The sequence below is a fragment of the Toxorhynchites rutilus genome, chromosome 3 (assembly GCF_029784135.1).
Source record: "Toxorhynchites rutilus septentrionalis strain SRP chromosome 3, ASM2978413v1, whole genome shotgun sequence".
Lineage (NCBI taxonomy): Eukaryota > Metazoa > Arthropoda > Insecta > Diptera > Culicidae > Toxorhynchites > Toxorhynchites rutilus.
Genome location: NC_073746.1, coordinates 65,169,668 through 65,191,673, shown reverse-complemented (window position 1 = coordinate 65,191,673; position 22,006 = coordinate 65,169,668). Strand labels below are relative to the sequence as shown.

Below are 22,006 nucleotides of genomic sequence, written 5' to 3'. Positions count from 1 at the left end.
CTAAAACTCTCAATCTAAGATATTTCATATTTTTGATCTAATTAGACCTCTGTGTGAGAAAGAATTGCACAGTAAATTTTATGCATAGACGTGAAAATTGAAAAATAGTTTCATTCATAAAAAAATTGGCAAGCTATACCAATGATCACGAGCTTCGAAATATGGATAAGCAGAATATATACGCTTTACTACAAGTATGCTTTTATTACTTTCTACTTAAATCTTATGCAAAAGTCTTATCAGGTGCAAAATCCTTTATACAGATTCCAATACAGATTTTCTATTTTCAGTACAGATAAAAAAGATTTATTTTTGCTCGGAAATACAGATTTCAATGTGGCAACATTGCTTGACGCTCCTCCTTAAGCCGATACAAAGTTCTTTGCTTTCAAAATAGATTCCATCATTGTGGAAGCCAACCGTGTCTCATCAACATCCTTAGCAGGAATGGAGAAGTGAGGTGACATTTCATATGGTTGAACATTTTTATAAATACATATCTTCATGACTCAACGATAAAAATACAAAGTTTATTTGTAAGAAGGTAGACAAAGGAAGTGGACTGTAATTTTTTTAACATTTAAATTAGAATTTTAAAAAAATATCTTTAAATTCTGTATCTTTGCAGAAAATATATAATTTTGGATATACAAATTCTGTGTCTGAAATTTGGCGAAAAACCTGTAAAATACAGAATATTCTGTGTATGCCACAACCCTGAGAATGACTGATATCTTAGTAGAAAATATTATTGCAGTACATTTTAATAGACGCACATGATGAAAATAAAATGTACAAAAAGTACAAGATGAAAAATTCGGCAAGTAAAAAAACGTGAACAGGTTCGTGTAAGATAATGTGTTTGAGCGTACGAGTCCTTCAGGCATGTTTAACATTTATCTGAATTTCAAACATATACGCGATTTAATTCGGAGGAACTTCTAATTTAATTCAATAGATTACAAGCTATTTACACAGCTAAATGAAGTGAACTAGAATAAAGTGATTGAAAAAGTATTTACAAAATGCTTGGTTATCTATGTGCATGGCTCAATAAAAATTATTTTTAATTATTTCAGGAAACGTCGCGAAGAGGGAAAAATGCTATTCAATTTATTATAGACCAACAGATTTTCTCTCCAGCTGGACGAGTCTACATTACCCAGCAATTAAGCTCTGTTGTTAGGATATGTTCGATATATTAAAAATGAAAATATGTGCCAAGAAATGATTTCTGCTACATATATGAAGACTGATACCAGGGAAGAATCGATCGGTTATTTTTTACCGAAAAAGCTATTCCACGAGAGCATTGAGACTGATGGTGCACCATCAATGGTTGGTCGTCATCGTGGTTTTACAGCTTACTCAAAGTTACAACTGCGAAAGGTATTTTATTTGAGGCCATTCACTGCGTGATTCACAGACAGCATTTAGTAGCAAAAAATCTGAGCCCTAGATCGCATCAGTCTTTACTATAAGTTATGAGTGCTATCAAAAACCTTCGAATCATTTTATTGAACACTCGATTATTTACTCAGCTATATGAGGAAAATGACGAAATCTTTACTCGGTTACTTCTACACGTTGGAGTTCGCTGATCACCAAGAGCCTCTTGCATAGCAAGATTTTCAGCTTTTTTGAAATTGTGTTTCAGCTGACGATTTCAACTTGATTGAAACAATATCAATAATGTCGGCCCTTCTTGCAAAACTTTCAAAACAAAATTTAAGCAGAAGAGAATATTCACAGTTTCCACATTTGTCAAAATTATCACAAAAGCTTCAAAACCATGTCATATCATCAGATGTCACTCACTTGGACGCATTACACAATGATTTTACTAAAATGTTTTTAGATCTTCAAAATTTTCAAATTCCTCAAAGGATAATAAATCAGTTGTTACGCAATATGCGAACGCGCCTCCGTTACTGTTACGCAATATGTGAACGCACCTCCGTTACTGTTTTGAGCCCCTACCTGAACTCATCGTCACTGACACGGACAAATGGAAACAAATTTCACAATGGAACAAAATAATGTGAACTCTTATGATTAAATAATTGAACTCCATGTTGAATTCTATACATATTTCATATTCCTAAAATCTAAAATACTATTCTAAAAGTAATTAAAACTATTAGTACGGTTTGATGAATTAAAGGTAAAACTGAGCTTAAAAATAATGCTTAAACTAAATTAAACTAGATATAATCGCAGGTTGTTTATAATAGGATATTGCTGAAATTGTAGGAATAGCAATAGACCTCACAAATTTACATTAGCAAATCGCTCTCTGGATATAGCGGAATTTTAAGAAGACACTAAACGTGAGTCACTGAATTTATGAATTGTATACTGTAGCTATATAAAGAAATATTCTTAACCTGCAGGGAAAATTTAACAACTCGCCAATAATAAAGAGTCTGTTCAAGTTTACGGAAATCCGTCTTTCATCTTGTTGCCGTTTCGGAAACATCAGTACTATATCACATTCAAGGAGTGAGCCAAGGTGATAATGCAAGAAAAGTTTATTATCATCAGCACAGATGAGGCAGGAGTACAACCGAGGTTGTCATATGTTCTAGTTATAACGAAACATTGAAAAACAGTGTCCTGCAATGTGGGACTTTGCTGAAAAATATCTTCTCATTTTTCCAGCATCATACTTTGGCGAAAAAAGCTTCATTATGGTTACAAACAACGCGAAACCGAAGAAACCATTTGGAAATCAACGAATGCGGAGATTTTAAACTTTAATCAACCAATACTGAACCGTATTTTGATATTTTGGTAGTTGTAGATAGACCAATTTGTGATTTGAATGTTTTTATAGTTTGTGAGTAATTTGTATTAATAATTATTTATTACTCTCGATATTTACTAAATTTTATCTCTATTTATTTTGTTGAATATGTTGAGAAAATGATTTGCCTTCTGTATTTTGGTTTGACACATTACTTCCTTTTTTTGGAAGAATGTTGAGAGTGTTAATTGAACTCGTGACCTTTTGCATGAGAGGTGCGGATGTTACCACTACGCCAGATCGCTTCCGTAAGAAAATAATGTCAAGTTTACTCATTTAATCAACTGCAATGTTCTCAAATTGATAATTATTTAGTAAGAAAAAAAACTGAGGATAGGAAATTTGGCTATGGGGGTCTAATGTATGGCTTAATTCTGGAAAAGGGGTTTAGCGTATCGCATGTGTTGGTACAAAGGGGACGTGTGTCACTGTTTAACCCTTTCGGTCTGATACACTGACGCGAGTATAGGAGTATCTTTTTTGGACAAGTGCCTTTTTCATATTCTAGAATATTGTTGAATGAAATGTATAAATTAATGTTAGTGGCGTGGAACATTTATTGAATTTAATACATAAGATCATTACCGGACTATTCTTACTTGATTTCAGACCCTTTTTGTGACTGGATTGAACGGATCTATATATTAACTATTCGTCGTTAGATTTATACGTTCAAAAGCAAAATATAAATGTTTGACTTTCGTATAGTTATTCGTTAAATATAATGGTCATACGTGTCAAATGGTTATAAGTGCATCCGTGGCCGAGTGGTTAGCGTCTCACATTATCATGCCGGGTGTTCGGGTTCGATTCCCGTTCTGGCCGGGGGATTTTTCTTCAGAGAAATTTCCTTCGACTTGACTGTGGGTACGCGTATTCTAGAGCTTGCCCCTCGGAAAACATTCAAGGCGTGTTATTTGGCTTAAGAAATCTCAACTAAGTATTAATAAATGACGCTAGTGCATACGTTTGCATACGTTGCATACGTTGAGACGGCAAAAGTTCCACAGGGAACGTTAACGCCATTCAAGAAGAAGAAGACAATGGTCATACGTATACACACTTATGAAAGAATTTCACTTGTGGAAGAATTGTAAACAGTATAAACTAATCGGTAGCTTATGGTAATTTTAAGAGTTACAGTTCCGGGGATTTTTTTACAATGAACAATATCAACAAAAAAAACAAGAGAAAGAAAAGGAAGTTCCTAGAAATCGATTTATATCATCTTTTAATGCCCTATCTATAAAAAGGCATTAATTCTTAATTTACAAAGAATACAGAGACAAAGAATATTAGAAATATGCAAACTTTATATTCCAGAACCATTATCATCTGGTGATTATCTAGAAGGTCGGCATACATTCTTCTCTGCGATAAGAGACCCGAAAATGCGCAAGAAACATTTCATGCAAAAAATATGTTTGTTTCGAGCATGTAGTTATGCTATGTTCTGATTCTTACTCCAATGAAACCACAATCGATTGATACATTTTTATGTTATTTTATAGCTCTTTATACTTCCATGAATTATATTCAGTTGCTTACTTTTAATTAATAACAGTGAAAAAATCGAATTTCGTTATTTGTGTTGGAGTATCAAAATGATGACTATTCAAACATAATAAAAACGAAGAAAACGTATTTTTTGGAGTTTTTTTCATTTAATCATACCCTCTTCTTAAAATAAATGCCAATAAAGCCTGAAAAATACACAATGGCAACATTACCGAGAAGTTTCAAACAATTTTCGGTGTGTGACAACGTGCGCGAGTATACGTGTTATGATTTTGCACGCGAGTACACGAGGGTTAACCAATGTTAAAGTTGCTAAAACTTACATTATAGACCCATTAAATGTAAAAACAATAATTGTATTGATATCAACACAATTCTATTTTACTGTTTTTCATTACATGAAACGCTATGACTCAGGAATAACATTTTATTAAGTGGTTTTTATAGCTGTTTCGATGATGTTGTCTGGCAAATGAAAGTTTAGCCTTCAGGGCACTAGCTCGAGTTTCCCGACGTTTGTCACTATACATTACTTTTTTTTTTTTTTTATCTTCGCTTATTTTTCGTCGGCCTATTTCCGCCACTTTAGTGCCAATCACCGACATCAGGGAGGCGACTCCACCTGTTCCTACCTATCAGACTCAACAACTCATGAGCCGGGCCAACTTCTTTTACTTCCCTTCCGAAGGAAGACGTAACCAGAGATTTTTCGCCTCAGAAAATCCCAACGACGCCAGCTGGGATTGAACCCAGGCCGATCGGATTGTGAGGCTGTTACGCTAACCACACAACCACTGGCGCCATCCACTATACATTACGACGGCAGATGAAAATTTAAAATTTAATATCTTGTGAGCAATCGATTAATGTTTCTCATTTCATTTTCTACACACTGTTTCGCAAAATAATTGATTTTCGGGCGAGGGGTGAAGGACGGAGATGAAAGAAATGAGCGCCATTGTGGCAACCATTCGTGGCTTTCTTCCAGCTTCACCTTAAACCGCAAAGTTCATTTGCCTCTAGCCTTGAAAAAGACCAATTGAATTATCAACCAATGATCAGTTCTGGGATAGAAACCACCAACGTTCGCTTAGTAAGAGAACGTTTATGTTCGAAAGTATTCATAAAAACAAATTATCTTTGGGCAGACGGAGTTGACCGTTTAGCTTGGAACCGGCGGGAAATTTTGTCGATTCGATTTCAAACAGAATTGACAGACTCAAATCATAGTATTACTTTTTGTTAGCTCCTAACTCTAAATTTGTTTTGAAGGATAAGATTTGAAGTGCGTTTAGAAAATTTTTCTAACAAATGAAGAACTCAAAATTTCACGGTCGTCAACGCATAGATAGAATGATTCGCTCAACCTAAAGGGTGTGTCACATCAAATTGCATCACGGAAAAAACGCTGTAGAAATTCGCCCAGTAGACCGATCCTTTTGAAAATTTTAGACAGTAAAATAAAAACTATTAAACAACTTTTGGCATTTTCTTTTTATTCATACTTCGAGCCCAAGCCCGTATGCTCGCACCTTCCTCTTTACCCCGTCCATAAGGTTCTGTACAACGTCAGGTTGTAGTTTTTTTTTAACAGAAATCCATTTTCTCTTGAAGTCCGCCTCCGATTTGACAACTTTTGGGTTCTTCCGGAGGGCCTGCTTCATAGAGAAATATTGGGCGAAGCTCCGGCGCGTTGGGCGGGTTCATTTCCTTTGGCACGAAGGTTACCCCGTTGGCTTCGTATCACTCCAACACGTCCTTTGAATAGTGGCACGAAGCGAGATCCGGCCAGAAGATGGTCGGGCCCTCGTGCTGCTTCAATAGTGGTAGTAAGCGCTTCTGTAGGCACTCCTTAAGGTAAACCTGCCCGTTTACCGTGCCGGTCATCACGAAGGGGGCGCTCCGCTTTCCGCAAGAGCAGATCGCTTGCCACACTATGTACTTTTTGGCAAACTTGGATAGTTTCTACTTGCGAATCTCCTCCGGAACGCTGAATTTGTCCTCTGCGGAGAAGAACAACAGGCCCGGCAGCTGACGAAAGTCCGCTTTGACGTAGGTTTCGTCGTCCATTACCAGGCAATGCGGCTTCGTCAGCATTTCGGTGTACAGCTTCCGGGCTCGCGTCTTCCCCACCATGTTTTGCCTTTCGTCGCGGTTAGGAGCCTTCTGAACCTTGTATGTACGTAGGCCCTCCCGCTGCTTGGTCCGCTGGACGAATGAACTTGACAAATTCAGCTTATTGGCGACATCCCGGATCGAACTTCTCGGATCACGTCTAAACTGCTTAACTACGCGCTTGTGATCTTTTTCACTGACGGAGCATCCATTTTTGCCGTTCTTCACCTTCCGGTCGATGGTTAGGTTCTCGAAGTATCGTTTTAGTACTCTGCTGACCGTGGATTGGACGATTCCCAGCATCTTACCGATGTCCCGATGTGACAACTCCGGATTCTCGAAATGAGTGCACAGGATTAATTCACGACGCTCTTTTTCGTTCGACGACATTTTTCCAAATTTACGAAAAATTGACAGTGAAGCATGGCCAACGTGATCTATACACTCTTATCTGATTATAAGCGAAAGCTGAAGATATAATTCCTAAAAATTAAATTTCTACAGCGTTTTTTCCGTGATGCAATTTGATGTGACACACCCTTTAAAAGCCTAGGATTGATAAGTAGAAACAGTATAGTGTTTACAAATTAAGCAAAATATCTCACAAGTTTTGTAACATGTTAAAAGCTTCTACTACTTGAATGAGGAGTGCTACTCGTTATACCTGTCATATTCTCCGCATCTTCAATCTAAATGAAAAACTATGTCATGAACAACTTGGATCATCTTAATGTCAGTGAAAAATTTGTAATTTAAAAAAAATATTTTTGAATTCTAAGAATTTTTTTCAGGCAATAACTATTGAATAACGAAGTTGGTTTGTTCCGACGATTCTTCATACTAAATAACCTCAACCGCTCTTTTTTTTTTTTCGAAATAGCGATTTAAAACAATAAAGGTTGTATCTGTATTTGTTTGATAATTTCACAAGAAAATTGTTTTAGATTGAAAAAAATGTCTATCAATTGACAAACGAGATTTTTTTTTCATTCAATCATTGGTTACACACCAACCATATTTATTTTCTGTAAAATTATTAAGGCACTAAAGCTATCGATAGTGTTTAAATACCTTCCACAAAATTAAAAATGAAAACGTGTATTTTTTGGAACTAAGTTAAAATTTATTCATAACGACTATTCTGCAGCATGTACAAGTAAACTAAACGCGCAGCTGCATAGTTTACAGTGTTCCTGGGGCTGGGGCCAGATTCAGCGATTGCTGAGAAATTGCGTGTCCAGCGAGTGGGGCATCATGCACAGCTCCACGGTTAGCGGCCAGATAGCGGGCTTCCTTCTGGGCAATCACGGCAACGGCTGGCTGATGATGAACGTAAGCAGTTGGGATGATGGAAGCGTGGGCGGCATAGCTGATAGCAGGAGCAGAAATGGCATGAGCCCATGGAGCAGCGTGGAGCAGAGGGACACCCAAATTTTGCTGAACGACGGTTGTGTGTGGAGCGGCCCAAGCCAGAGGAGCGGAATAGCCCAGCGGCAGAACAGATCCTTCAGCAACGACGAGGGCGACGGCCATCATGACTACAGCTGCGATGCACTGTGTGGGACGAATTATTAGAGCTTAAAATATGATAACAGCGATTTGAAAATAAGTAATACCGTACCTTCATGATTATTGTTTTAAGGATTGTCGTTGCAAAACGAGAAGAATGTTACAGTTTTGAAGACTGATGTGTAATGTCTCCAAATCGAATCGATTCCAACTTTTATACTTTGAGTGTGCTAGGAAGTAAATCGAACACACAAAATGTGTCGTTCGTTTCCAATATTACCGATCTACTTATTTTCATTCGCGTATTGTTTTTAGTTGGCAGTTTTGCAGGGCGGAACGAAAATTTAACCAAAAACGGCGAGAAAAATATGATCCATTTGACAACACAACAAGTTGATTGACATTCACTCGGTGGTCGTTACCTTTTGTGTTTCTGGAGCAGCGCTTACCTTCTTCCTTATTCTCTCGTTCCATTGTTAACATATTCAAGTTTAATTGAGTTCTGGTTGAGAGACCGGAATGCGTCTGTGAGCAGGAAGAGAACATAAATAATTTATTATGAGTATTTCATTTTTTTCAGAATTCTCGCTTTCAGGATTTTCAGCTCTATATTTAGTATTTAAACAGTGCGAAACCGTTCCCAGAAGCATTCTTCACTCGTTAACGCAACACGCATCAAACAAAATCCCCGACAGCAATCATGAAGGTAAGTTGTAGAGAGTTACATCAATCAAATCTCATGTTGTAACTGATTCCCGTCGTTTCACATAGTGCATCGCAGCTGTAGTCATGATGGCCCTTGCCCTCGCCCTTACTGAAGGATCTGCTGTCCCTCTGGCATACTCCGTTCCTCTTGCATATTCTGCACCTCTGACATTATCGGCTCCACACACCACCGTTGTCCAGCAGAATTTGGGAGCCCCTGTTCTCCACGCCGCTCCATGGGCTCATGCTGCTCCTGCCGTCAGCTATGCCGCCTACGCTTCCATCATCCCAACTGCTTACGTTCATCATCAGCCAGCCGTTGCCGTGATCGCCCAGAAGGAAGCCCGCTATCTGGCCGCTAACCGTGGAGCCATCCATGATGCTCCACTCGCCGGACACGCCATCTCCCAGCAATCGCTGAATCTGGCCCCAGCCCCAGGAACGCTGTAAACTGTGAGCTGCGCAGACAGTTTACATGTACATACCGCAAGATGTTCGTTTTGAATAAATTTTAAATTATTTATAAAAAAAGCGTTTTTCGGTGCATGATTTCGATTGCCCTTTTTCCATGAAAAAAGGATCTACCGTAAAAACATTGTTCTGGCTTTCCCCTTTATCCTAGGTGGCGAATGACATGAGATAGCAAAATTTTCCGCTTTATTGTGGAAGTTACCTCGGTAACATATGGGGACGCGACTTCAAATCTCACCTAAGTGACCAACTATAGTCACTTCAGTTGCCGTGGTGAATAATGGGGTGTGTCTCAAACCTCGTATATTTACTTTTTTTGGTTTTTTGTTTTTTTATTTTGTCTTTGGGTGGTATTTGGGCTTTAGGTCCATTTTCCGATTATGGTCATTTTAAAATGTTCGTTTGAAACAAGACGATTTTTTTGAGAAAAATATTGAACTTGTTAGAGGTTGTATTTAGGAGAGATTTTGGGACTTTTAGGTGAAACACTTAAAATCATTTGTGTTCATAGGCCAAAGAACTATTTATAATAAAAGTACCGGTAGGTTTCTTCATTTGCTTTATTCTGCAAAAATGGTTATAAATTCAATATTCAAAGTATTGCCCATCGCTAGTAACAACTCTTTCCCATCTTTCTGGCAATTCACGAATCCCTTTGCGGAAATAATAGGCCGGTTTCTTGGCTAACCACGAATCGATCCAATATACGAAAAAACAAATTGAAAATACTCACGATTTCGTGATATTTTGAGGTAAAATACACATGTAATCATGAAGTTGCTTTATTTTAAATGAATTGCTATGGTATTGTGATTTCTTTCCATTGCCTTATTCTTATTATTAGGCATCGAGAACAGTAGCTTTTTCGGTGAAATAATGTTCGTTTGCAGACAATCATAATCAATAGGTATTGGTTCTACTGCTCAATCTATCATAGAAGGAATTGAGTCATTGAGAATTATGAATATGAGCAATGAAGATTATTAATATTTCATTTCGTTTCATTTTTGTGATGCGATGTAATGCCGATCTCAATGAGTACTCGCATGATAATCACTGCCTCCTCCTAATTAATGAACGATCACTGTATGGGTGACGTTTCTAGTTGCTTTGATGAAATCTTGCATGAAGTTTGAATGATGCATGAAATCTGATTACTTCAACATCTTGCTGATTTGTTAGATAGCACGATTTATTGAACGCAATTTAGTGTTAAATACAACATTCATGGGAACGAAGTTGGAAGAAAGAATGCATAATACATGATTTACCTTCGCATCCGCTCGCAACACATACCTCTTTTTTTTGTAAAGTTGCTCACTTGTTTTATTATTTATACTATTGATGTCTCAGGCGAAACATATGTTGGATAAAATTTCCGTATAATGGTATATACTATAACATATATCGTAAGAACGATTCTGCGTAATGTGCATTTGAAAACTATTATTAAACGTTACACTTTTCGTAGAGTGACCACTCCATATAGTAATCAAAGACGTAGTCCTACGACAAAAAGGCGTTCGACGTCTCGTGGCTTCGATTCATATGGCACCCAGTGTCCTATCTTTCGAATCATTCCCATTGCTTTTAAGCGATCGGATATGGTTTGCTGAGCTACTCCAAGTGTATCTGCAAGTTCTTGTTGCGTTTGTGATGAATCTTGATCGAGTAGAGCATCCAATTCTTCATCTTCAAACTTTTTTTTGGCGGTCCGAAACGTTCTTCGTCTTCCAAGTCTAGAACAAGTCAAGTCAAGAACGTTGAAACCGTTCAAACCACGTCTGACACGTTCGCTCAGGGTCACCATAAACTTCCACCAAAATGCGATGACTTTCCGAAGCTTTTTCTTCATATTGAAGTAATGAAGTAACACTCCCCGTAAAAACACTCTCGTTCGTACGAAATTCGATATATTCGAATTGACAAAAAATATGTTGTTTACGCTTCAACTTTTTAACATATACTGAAAAAGACGCGCAATGACAGTAGCTTTCCAACGAATGTCTGGAAATTTGATTCACTGGAATAATAATTAAGTTGCGCCATCTGTTGTAAAACCGAAGAAACTTACCGGTATACCTAATATATTGTTGGATTAGTGGACTATGATCGAAAGAATTATAAATACTGATATAAAAAGCTATACTATACATATGCTATACATTAGAATCTCCTGGTTTGTAAATGGTTAAAATGCATGAAAACTTTACGGGTTTCATTTTCCCATACATTTGTTCTGTCCGTTTGTGTACTTTCCCGAACAGAGCTGCCAATAACGAGCAACTTATCGACGAGCAGCGAAGGGGAAATCGTCCGGACCCACTTGTTTCGGGTTGGGTTCGGTTTGTTTCGAGTCGGTTTTCGGCACGTCGGCAAGCCCGGGCGGTACGTCCACATTTAGTCGGTTTTACCGGGCGGCCAATGCCGATTGACGTAATGTGGACGCGTCTTAAGATTGGACCCCACCAGTGGTAATCCAACTTGGATATCGTCGTGAGGTTTTTTCAGTTTGTATTTGGCGTTATTCGTATCGTGTTTTTCTTTCCGCGTCATAAATTGGACGCTTCGCGTAGTGTGTGATGAACAAAAAGAAGAGGAAGGCTGGCTCGAGCACTGCAAAAAGCGAACGCATTGTCAGGGGCAATCAAATTTCGAGGCAAGCGTCATCTAGTGAAGCACGCGATGTTGGTGCAGTGAAAAGCGCTCGCACTGAACCGAGCCCTCGCGAGTGGGACACCGCATCGAATAACAGCGGAGTAGGCGACTTCGGCGCGTTGGTCGAAAATGTAAACGGCTCTACCCAGGCAGCAACCAAAATCAAGCTCCCCCCGCTGGTGGCTCTGTATGCTTACTATGGCGAACGCTTGTTTGGCGCTTGGTTTACGTTGTACGAAGGATGCCTAGAGATGCAATTCCTCTGATGCAATACTAAATAACATGTAGCATGATATTTGATACTTGCATGTGTTGTCATTGTTGTTGTTTCCTCGCGGTGCCAAAGATATAATATATTGATGTAGTTATGAGATGTGGAATAATGGTGCTGGTGCAACATGTATATAATCGACTGTAACCGAGTCTATGTCAATTGCGAAAAAGGCCACCGGAATAGCGTTCGGCGTTAATTTTCAATGCATTGACATGAAATTAATTGCGACATATGATCAGCTAGTTTATTGTTCTGCGAGGGCAAGAATGAATCATCAATCAATTATCGTCAACTGATTCTACAATGAAAAATATTTCAGAGATTATCTTACTACGCAGTTGTTTCTAAAATTTCACAGCACTATAGAATAATATCCGAAGGTATAAACGAGCGACTTATATAAAATAACAGCGTAGTTCTACGTCAACAATGCGGTCGTATCTTGGACACAACCTCCTATAATTTTATTTGTGTGCTATTTTTTGTGGTTATTTGTTTTGTTATTTTCTACGTAGAACTACGATCTGAGTGCCTCGAGAAGCTCCTTTTTCCGTTCTTGCAGCAGCACGACGAAGCTCCGCTTTTTGGCCAGATTTTACATCATGCCACTATTCTAAAAGTGTCCTGGAGTGGTATGAGGTCAATTCTGTCCATTTTGTTCCAAAGGATATGAACCCGCCAAACTGTCCGGAGCTGCGCCCGGTGGAGCAGTACTAGGCAATAATGAAGCGGGAACTTCGGAAGAGCAAGAAGACAGTCAAAGACGAGAAGGACATGTTAAGAAAATGGAAAAAAAAAACTGAGAAACTGGTACCGGATGACACTGTAAATACTTTGATGAAGGGCATCAAGCGAAAATGCGTTCAATTTTACACTGAAGGCTCCATCGATTAACTTTTCTTTTGATTTTTGAAGTAAATATATGTAGAAAAATAACCTCTAAAATTTTGGTTTGATTCTAAACATTATAAGACAATTGGTATGACATTTTCGGTGTCGCAATAATTTCGTGTTCGTCCTTTAGGTGTATAAATATTAATTTTAATTTGCATGTAGGAGATGATTATTCATATAATTTCTAGTTGTAGGATAAATTTTAGCAACTGTATAAGTTTAGAGCCCCCGCAGACTGCAGACTGATTTGTCGGCCGATAGTTTGGTCGGCTTCTTAATCAGTACGGAGAGGTATGCATGTGCGCACATTACGCCGACTCTGTTGGGTCGGTTTTTGTACCAGAAGACCGACCAGACTAAACTGTTGACAGAAAGTCTGTAGTATGCGGGGGCTTTTACTCACGTTAAGTCCCTCTATTGTAGTTTATAATTTCATCTATTTTAAGAATAGGAAGCAATCTAGTAATCCTAGTAATAATAATGTATCTAGGTTTAGGATATGTTTAGGATTCTGCTAAGTATATACTCACTAAGTAATAGTGTATAATGTAGATGGTAATAATAAGCAAAGACGTGAGTATTTATAAAATTAGATTATAATTAGAAATTCACTTAACTTCAGCCAGCACATGTTAACATGTTACCACGCCCAGTGCCATGTTTTTATAAGTTTCTCGTAAAGTCATTAGAATACCTTTCCTGTTGCACTAGAACAGACTCTCGCAACTTTTTGACGTAGGACTACGTCTTTGATTTCTATATAGGGGGGTCACTCTACGAAAAAAGGAACGTTTATTAATAGTTTTCAAATGCATATTACGCAGAATCGTTCTTACGATATATGTTATAATATACACCATTAGACGGCAGATCTATCCAGCATTTTTTTCGCCTGAGACATCAACAGTGGAGATGATTCAACAAAAGCCAAAGGTTGTACCGCTCATGACAACTCTACATGAGCTGATGATTGCGCCGGCTAGTGACCATTCTATCCTGGATTCCTCGAGAAGACGCACCACGCTAGATATGGGGTACAGACTAGGGGGGCCTTGCTGATTAATGGTCAGCTGCATCCCAATAGGAAGTATCCCGTGTCGGGCACAGGTACAGATCATTGAAGACAACAACATCACAATTACGAAAACACTTGTAATACTAACCTCGAGCCAACCGCGAGTAATCGGTTACATATTACTAACATAGTTATAAGGCAAACATTGTCGAAATATTGAACTCCCGGCCCCGTCAGGTTGACGCCATATGAGCCTTAATAAAAATATATATTTTGGATAAAAAAAAAAAAAATCAACAGTGGAAATAATAAAACAAGTGAGCAATTTAGCAAATAAAAGGTGTATGTTTTGCGAGCAGATGCGAAGGTAAGTCATGTATCATGCATTCTTTCTTCCAACTTCGTTCCCATGAATGTTGCATGTAACACATAATTGCGTGCAATAATTCGTTCTATCTAACAAATTAGCAATATGTTAAAGTGATCAGATGCAAGATTTCATGCATCACTCAAACACAAGATTTCATCAAAGCAACGAGGAAAGTGTCACCCATACAGTGATCGTTTATTGATTAGGAGAAGGCAGCGATTATCATGCGAAGACTTATTCAGATCGGCATTACATCGCATCACAAAATTGAAACGAATGAAATATTAATATTCTTCATGATTTACATTCATAATTGAGCAGTAGAACCAATACGACTTGATAGTGATAGTCTGCAAACGAACATTATTTCAATGACAATGGAAAGAAATCACAATACTATAGCAATCCATTAAAAATGAATCAACTTCATGATTTCATGTGTATTTTACATCAAAATATCACGAAATCGTGAGTATTTTTAACTTGTTTTTTCGTTTCTTCCCCATGAATTTCATATTCAATGAAACCAATTTCATATTCAATGACGATATATATTTTTTGTATATCAATTCAAATATCCTTCATCTACCATTCCACCCTGTTATGTGTCCCACTGATATTCATTAATCATTTTCAGTTAGACAGTTGAACTTCCTGCTAGAAGCTTATTGTTCTTCTTGGTTCGTTACAAACCGTTTGAAAGTTGCGAGTACATACAACAAACGGCCCTTTTCAGAGCTACTATTTAGTGTTTCAAAAGTTGAACTAACATATTTCTGAACAATGAAAAGAATTACATTTAAAATAACCAACTGTTCTAAACAATCACAGTCCTACGTCAAACTTCCGTCCGTGCCCTGGGCTCAGACCCTTCTACCTTTTTCTTTTCTTTTATTTTTAAGGTCAAAGTTGATAGAACAACAATTAAATTTTTCAACTTTTTTTTAACTCTCTACTCTTCAATTTCTACTCTCTGCTCTCTATTCTACTCTTTACTCTATTTACACTCGACCTCTTCAATTTCGACTCTCTACTCTCTGCTCTTTACTCTCTACTCTCTACATTAACACGCACACACGCGCAAATCCTTTTACAGATTGGTACGAGCAATCGCTGCTTCTCAAACAAAGCAGTCAAAGTAAAGCAAAGGATCGTGCGTTCAATCCCAGAAAATCCTCCCCCCTCAATTTATTTGAATGCTAGAGGCGAATAAACTTTGTAGTATGAAGCTTCTATAATACATAATCTGTAACTTGAGCTAGAGCTCTGTAACCACTATACGTCAAACTTTGTTAAATTTAAATGCAAGAAACCCTTTAACAATTTTAAAAATATTTTTCAAAATATCGAAGGGGACATGCATTGATATATACATATTTTTAATATTGAATTCAATTTTTGAGTAAGATTTTTCAATGGTGAACCTAAAATCTTATTTTTTCCTAAGTAGTTCGTTTTTTACATCGTTTTATGTATACATTGTGATTTGATCGTGATTTTAGGTAGCAAAGTTTTAAAAAACCAAGAGTGTCGCGTCAATATGCGAGGTTTTTAAGCTGATTTGGAGTGGAATTGCTCTATATGAAATGGTATCACTGTCTTAGAGAACAATGTTGATAATGAACCACAGAATTTTTTATGAAAACTTTATTTTCATTAACTACACACATCAACATTCTACATAAAATCTATAATAAATGAACAAATGTCTCATGACCATGGTATACTCCTGCGCAGCACAGAGTTTACAACGTTCCTGGGGCTGGAGCCAGATTCAGCGATTGCTGGGAGATGGCATGCCCGGCGAGTGGGGCATCATGAATGGCTCCACGGGTGGCAGCCAGATAGCGGCCCTCCTTCTGGGCAATCACGGCAATGGTTGGCTGTTGAACGATTGGGATGGTTGGGATAACCGAGGCGTGGATAGCGTGGCTAATGGCTGGAGCAGCAATGGTATGAGCCCATGGAGCAGCGTGCAGCAGAGGGGCTCCCAAGTTCTGCTGAATGACGGTAGTTTGTGGAGCCGCCAGAGCCAGTGGACCAGTCCAGGACAGTGGGAGAATAGATCCTTCAGCAACGGCGAAAGCGACGGCCATCATGACTACAGCTGCGATGCACTGTGAGAAAAGAATAATTGAAATTTCAAACCACTCTTGTTTTGTAGATCCAAACATACCTTCATGATTGTTGTTTTAAGGATTGTCGTTTGAAACGAAATAAATGTTACAGTTTTGAAGACTGATATGTTATGATAAAAGATTGGGCGATTCACAGCTTTTATACGCTAATTTCAATCGGAAGTAATTGAGCGCACAAACTTTGGCTGATGAAATACTTCCTGTAGAATTACAAGAGATCACATAATTCCATCCAAAAGCAGAATGATTACGTTCTCCCTTATTAGATTTTTTGTGTGCTCCAGCAGCATCTGGTTTGTGACGATTAATTTTACGTCTTTATTGCAATGTAATCGATTTTCTGATTTGATATACATTCCTAACTTTGTTTGTTTATTTGATCGAGAACCGGTTGTTAATACAAGAAGTAACTGTTAAGTCACACCCAATCCGATACATTTCAATAGGCACAAAAATAGACTGTCAACTATTTTGGACCAACTTAACTCGATCGCATGGGATTATGACGAAATATGTATGAGGTAAATATGATCAGCTGTTTCGAGTTGGAATGAATTTTGTTTATTTTCAAATGATTCGAAATATGGAGCGATCAGTGTATAAAAGCGAACATAAGAATGTTCTGAAGACATTCTACAACATCGTTTACAATCTGTAACACCGCTTTTGTCTCGCAACGACACAATCCTAAAAACAACAATCATGAAGGTAGGTTTTGAAAAGCATTTATTTTGCAATTTTCTTGAACTCAAAACATTTCTTTTTGTAGTGCATCGCAGCTGTAGTCATGATGGCCGTCGCTCTCGCCGTTACTGAAGGATCCATCCTCCCGTTGTCCTGGACAGGCCCACTGGCTCTGGCGGCTCCACAAACCACCGTCATTCAGCAGAACTTGGGAGCCCCTCTGCTGCACGCTGCTCCATGGGCTCATACCATTGCTACTCCAGCCATTAGTCACGCTATCCACGCCTCGGTCATCCCAACCATCCCAATCGTTCAACAGCCAACCATTGCCGTGATTGCCCAGAAGGAGGGCCGCTATCTGGCTGCCACTCGTGGAGCTGTCCATGATGCCCCACTCGCCGGACATGCCATCTCCCAGCAGTCGCTGAATCTGGCTCCAGCCCCAGGAACTTTGTAAATTCTGAGCTGCGCAGAAGTGTCGTTTGTACATAAATAATTTTAAGAATAAATTGAAATTTAATCGAAATTTTTTTTGGATTTTACTTTCTTTTGTTGATGCTTTGGATTTTTTAGTTCGTTCGTTTATAATTGACTTCAAAATAATGGTTCCTTCTTTGACCAGAGTGATACAAGGATAACTCACGAAGATCTACTGATTTCCACTAAAGGTTTTTACATGGTGTAAACGTTGATTTGCAGTATTCTTTATCGAAATGAGACAGCCAGCTCCTTATCGGTGTTCGTGGATTTATATTATTCAAATAGAATTATTTTGATGCTCATGAAGAGAATGAAGGATGAAGAAAACAGGACGTGTTTCCAATAGCATCATCATAACAAATTCTCAAACTGCAACTAATATATTACAAATAAGTCGGGGTTCTAAAAATTTTTTTTTATGCCAAATGTCAAGACAAGTTGAAAGGTCGGGATCTACTGTCATTTCGAAGATAACAATCGAGAAATTTAGTGTTCAAAGATTTTGCTAATATCCACGAAGTTTGAATGAAGTCTGAAAGGTACTGACAATCTCATCGCGAAATCCGTCTGGGACAGTTTTGGTTGCCGGTTTTGTTATGTCTTGAGAATGGTTCGATTTCACTTTTTTATACACAAAATTAATACAAAAATTGGCTGATGTAATTTACACTATATAGTTGCAAATACTAGCAACACATCGATCTACTTTTAGCTTGTTAATATTGTTTATGTCAATCACTCAATCAGATCAGAAGAAGAAAATAGAATCCAAAACAGATATAGCAAAGCAAGACACTATGTAATTCGATTTACTGTATTCTTGCTTTGTCATTCACATCGTTTTTATGTGATGTATCATTTTTTAGCAGATCGTTTGATTGTAGGTTCAATTACGCGGGGAGAGATCTAGACAACTTTCAGCCACACAACACAAAAAAAAGACTCGGATATAACTTACCAGACAAGAAAAAAACTAGAAGTTCATTGTCAACAAATCGTATATAATAATAAACAGCACATCGTAATGTTCATTCAACGGGTGAATTGTCAAGCCAAAAATGAAATGTATTAATTGATGAACGTGTGTAAATATTAATATTATGAAATCCAGGCTAGCGGAGTGTAACGATGGAAAGCCTAGTGATTTTGAAACTCAATCTGAACCAGTTTGAAGCATTACCACACTGCCAAAGGAAAGGCTAGGTCGTATCCCAGAAACTCGGCAGTAGGTGTGTAAAAAAAGAAGGAAGCACTGTAGATTGTAATCCATTTTGCGTTAAATTATTACGATATGATTGCGTTCGAGTATTGCGTGAGCAAAAAAATACACATTTTTGTGTGAATTATGACATCTCCAACAAAATGTATTTGATGAGGGAAATATATTTTCCAGGGATCGAAGCTAGCGTCGAATGATTATTGACCACATATGGTGAGGGAGCATTTTCTCCACTCAAAATAAAAAAAAATGTATGGCCACTTTTTTCGGCGTTGTTCTGAGACGAGGTAAAATTTGGGTATAAACGCTGGAATAAGAATATTGTTATGGAATAACGAAATAACGGAATAACGAAATAACGAAATAACGAAATAACGAAATACAGAAATAACGAAATAACGAAATAACGAAATAACGAAATAACGAAATAACGAAATAACGAAATAACGAAATAACGAAATAACGAAATAACGAAATAACGAAATAACGAAATAACGAAATAACGAAATAACGAAATAACGAAATAACGAAATAACGAAATAACGAAATAACGAAATAACGAAATAACGAAATAACGAAATAACGAAATAACGAAATAACGAAATAACGAAATAACGAAATAACGAAATAACGAAATAACGAAATAACGAAATAACGAAATAACGAAATAACGAAATAACGAAATAACGAAATAACGAAATAACGAAATAACGAAATAACGAAATAACGAAGTAACGAAATAACGAAATAACGAAATAACGAAATAACGAAATAACGAAATAACGAAATAACGAAATAACGAAATAACGAAATAACGAAATAACGAAATAACGAAATAACGAAATAACGAAATAACGAAATAACGAAATAACGAAATAACGAAATAACGAAATAACGAAATAACGAAATAACGAAATAACGAAATAACGAAATAACGAAATAACGAAATAACGAAATAACGAAATAACGAAATAACGAAATAACGAAATAACGAAATAACGAAATAACGAAATAACGAAATAACGAAATAACGAAATAACGAAATAACGAAATAACGAAATAACGAAATAACGAAATAACGAAATAACGAAATAACGAAATAACGAAATAACGAAATAACGAAATAACGAAATAACGAAATAACGAAATAACGAAATAACGAAATAAAGAAATAACGAAATAACGAAATAACGAAATAACGAAATAACGAAATAACGAAATAACGAAATAACGAAATAACGAAATAACGAAATAACGAAATAACGAAATAACGAAATAACGAAATAACGAAATAACGAAATAACGAAATAACGAAATAACGAAATAACGAAATAACGAAATAACGAAATAACGAAATAACGAAATAACGAAATAACGAAATAACGAAATAACGAAATAACGAAATAACGAAATAACGAAATAACGAAATAACGAAATAACGAAATAACGAAATAACGAAATAACGAAATAACGAAATAACGAAATAACGAAATAACGAAATAACGAAATAACGAAATAACGAAATAACGAAATAACGAAATAACGAAATAACGAAATAACGAAATAACGAAATAACAAAATAACGAAATAACGAAATAACTTTGGAGGGAATATGAATTTTCCACAGCATTTGGGAATTTTTTGATTCAAGTGTAACCTTTGAAAAAGGGCTATCGATTTTAGTAAGAGAAATCTTTGAAAATTTCTATCTCAAAAACGATGAGTCGTATCGAAATAGTGTCTTAGAAAGAGTTATAGAGTATTGATGCTGAGAAAAAAAATTAGTACTCTTTTTTTTTACAAGAAAAAGTTTAATTTGCAACGCAATTTTTTTCATATAAAAAAGAAGTCATGTAGAAAATTTTAAAAATGAGTCCAAGATGGTAAAACTATTTTTGACGAACTTTGTGAAGCATCGATTATTTATGAATTTTCGAAACTTCGAATTTTTGTATGTTCACAATCATTTAAAACAAAAAAGCTCTTCATCAATCTCCTTCTAAATGTAGTCATTCTCAAGATATTTAAACAAATATTTCAAATTTTTATTTTTTTTTATTTTAGTTTTTTTTATAGTAAATATGCTCCTTTAATATGTTTGTCGTGTTATTTTATGAATTTGCTTATGATTTTCAACAACTTTTCCAGATACATCATTATAGTAAAACTATATGTTTAGGAGTATTAGTATTAGCCCACGTGTCTTCAAATGTTTTTCAACGTAACTCCTGAACATATTTTTTTATCCTAATGATGTATTTGGAAAAGTTGTTGAAAATTATAAGCAAATTCAGAAAATTTCTTGGACATGGCGGCATAACACGACAAATATATTAGAAGAGCCTATTTACTATAAAAAAGACAAATAATTAGTAATATTTTTTTTTATTTCTTGAGAATGGCTGCATTTAGAAGGAGATTGATGAAGAGCTTTTTTGTTTAAAATCACATTAGGATTCATAATTTATGCTTAGAAATGATTGTTAACATACAAAAATACGAAGTTTCTAAAATTCATAAAAATTCGATGCTTCACAAAGTTCCTCAAAAATAGTTTTCCTATCTCGGACTTTTTTTTTAAATTTTCTACATGATTTCTATTTTATATAAAAAAAAGGAAAAATTAAAAAAAATTAAAAATACATGTATAAATTTAAAAAATTATTAAAATTGAAAAAGAGAATAAATTAGTAATGCTTTTTCAAATATCTCGAGAATAGCTGCATTTAGAAGGAGATTGATGAAAATATTTTTTATTTTAAATCACATCGGGATTCATAAGTTGTGGCTAAAAATTATTGTTAACATATAAAAATTCGATGTTCCACAAAATTCGTCAAAAATAGTTTTACCATCTTGTACCCATTTTTTAAATTTTCTACATGACTTCTATTTGATATGAAAAAATAAAAAAAAAATCAAAAATATGTATTTTAGATATTGCAAAGTGAAGTTTTTTTTTGTAAATAAAAAAAGAGTACTTTTTTTTTACTGTATATATTTTGGACATTTTGGACATGAATACTCTATAACTCTTTCTAAGATAAAGTTTCGGTAGGACTCATAGTGTTTGAGATATGAATTATCAAAAATTTCTCTTACTGAAATCGATACGCCCTTTCCAAAAGTTGCACTTGAGTGAAAAAAATC

At 36.3% G+C, this 22,006-nt stretch overlaps 4 protein-coding genes across 4 annotated transcripts; 2 read left to right on the top strand and 2 right to left on the bottom strand.

Moving 5' to 3' along the window:
• Positions 1 to 7,493: 7,493 nt before the first annotated feature.
• LOC129779762 (adult cuticle protein 1-like) lies at positions 7,494 to 8,202 on the bottom strand. Its single transcript, XM_055787434.1, has 2 exons — positions 8,061 to 8,202; positions 7,494 to 7,993 (listed from the first exon to the last, which is right to left on the bottom strand). Exons 1-2 carry the CDS (start codon positions 8,064 to 8,066, stop codon positions 7,622 to 7,624), a joined length of 378 nt encoding a protein of 125 aa, XP_055643409.1. The 5' UTR covers positions 8,067 to 8,202; the 3' UTR covers positions 7,494 to 7,621.
• Positions 8,203 to 8,529: 327 nt separating this feature from the next.
• On the top strand, positions 8,530 to 9,139 carry LOC129779782 (adult cuticle protein 1-like). Its single transcript, XM_055787479.1, has 2 exons — positions 8,530 to 8,654; positions 8,720 to 9,139. The coding sequence occupies exons 1-2, from the start codon at positions 8,649 to 8,651 to the stop codon at positions 9,101 to 9,103; spliced, it is 390 nt and encodes a 129-aa protein (XP_055643454.1). The 5' UTR covers positions 8,530 to 8,648; the 3' UTR covers positions 9,104 to 9,139.
• A 6,863-nt stretch (positions 9,140 to 16,002) lies between these two features.
• Positions 16,003 to 16,572, bottom strand: LOC129780021 (adult cuticle protein 1-like). The gene is made up of 2 exons (XM_055787868.1): positions 16,512 to 16,572; positions 16,003 to 16,452 (listed from the first exon to the last, which is right to left on the bottom strand). The coding sequence occupies exons 1-2, from the start codon at positions 16,515 to 16,517 to the stop codon at positions 16,081 to 16,083; spliced, it is 378 nt and encodes a 125-aa protein (XP_055643843.1). The 5' UTR covers positions 16,518 to 16,572; the 3' UTR covers positions 16,003 to 16,080.
• A 550-nt stretch (positions 16,573 to 17,122) lies between these two features.
• On the top strand, positions 17,123 to 17,621 carry LOC129780214 (adult cuticle protein 1-like). The gene is made up of 2 exons (XM_055788245.1): positions 17,123 to 17,181; positions 17,243 to 17,621. Exons 1-2 carry the CDS (start codon positions 17,176 to 17,178, stop codon positions 17,612 to 17,614), a joined length of 378 nt encoding a protein of 125 aa, XP_055644220.1. The 5' UTR covers positions 17,123 to 17,175; the 3' UTR covers positions 17,615 to 17,621.
• The last annotated feature ends 4,385 nt before the right edge of the window (positions 17,622 to 22,006 follow it).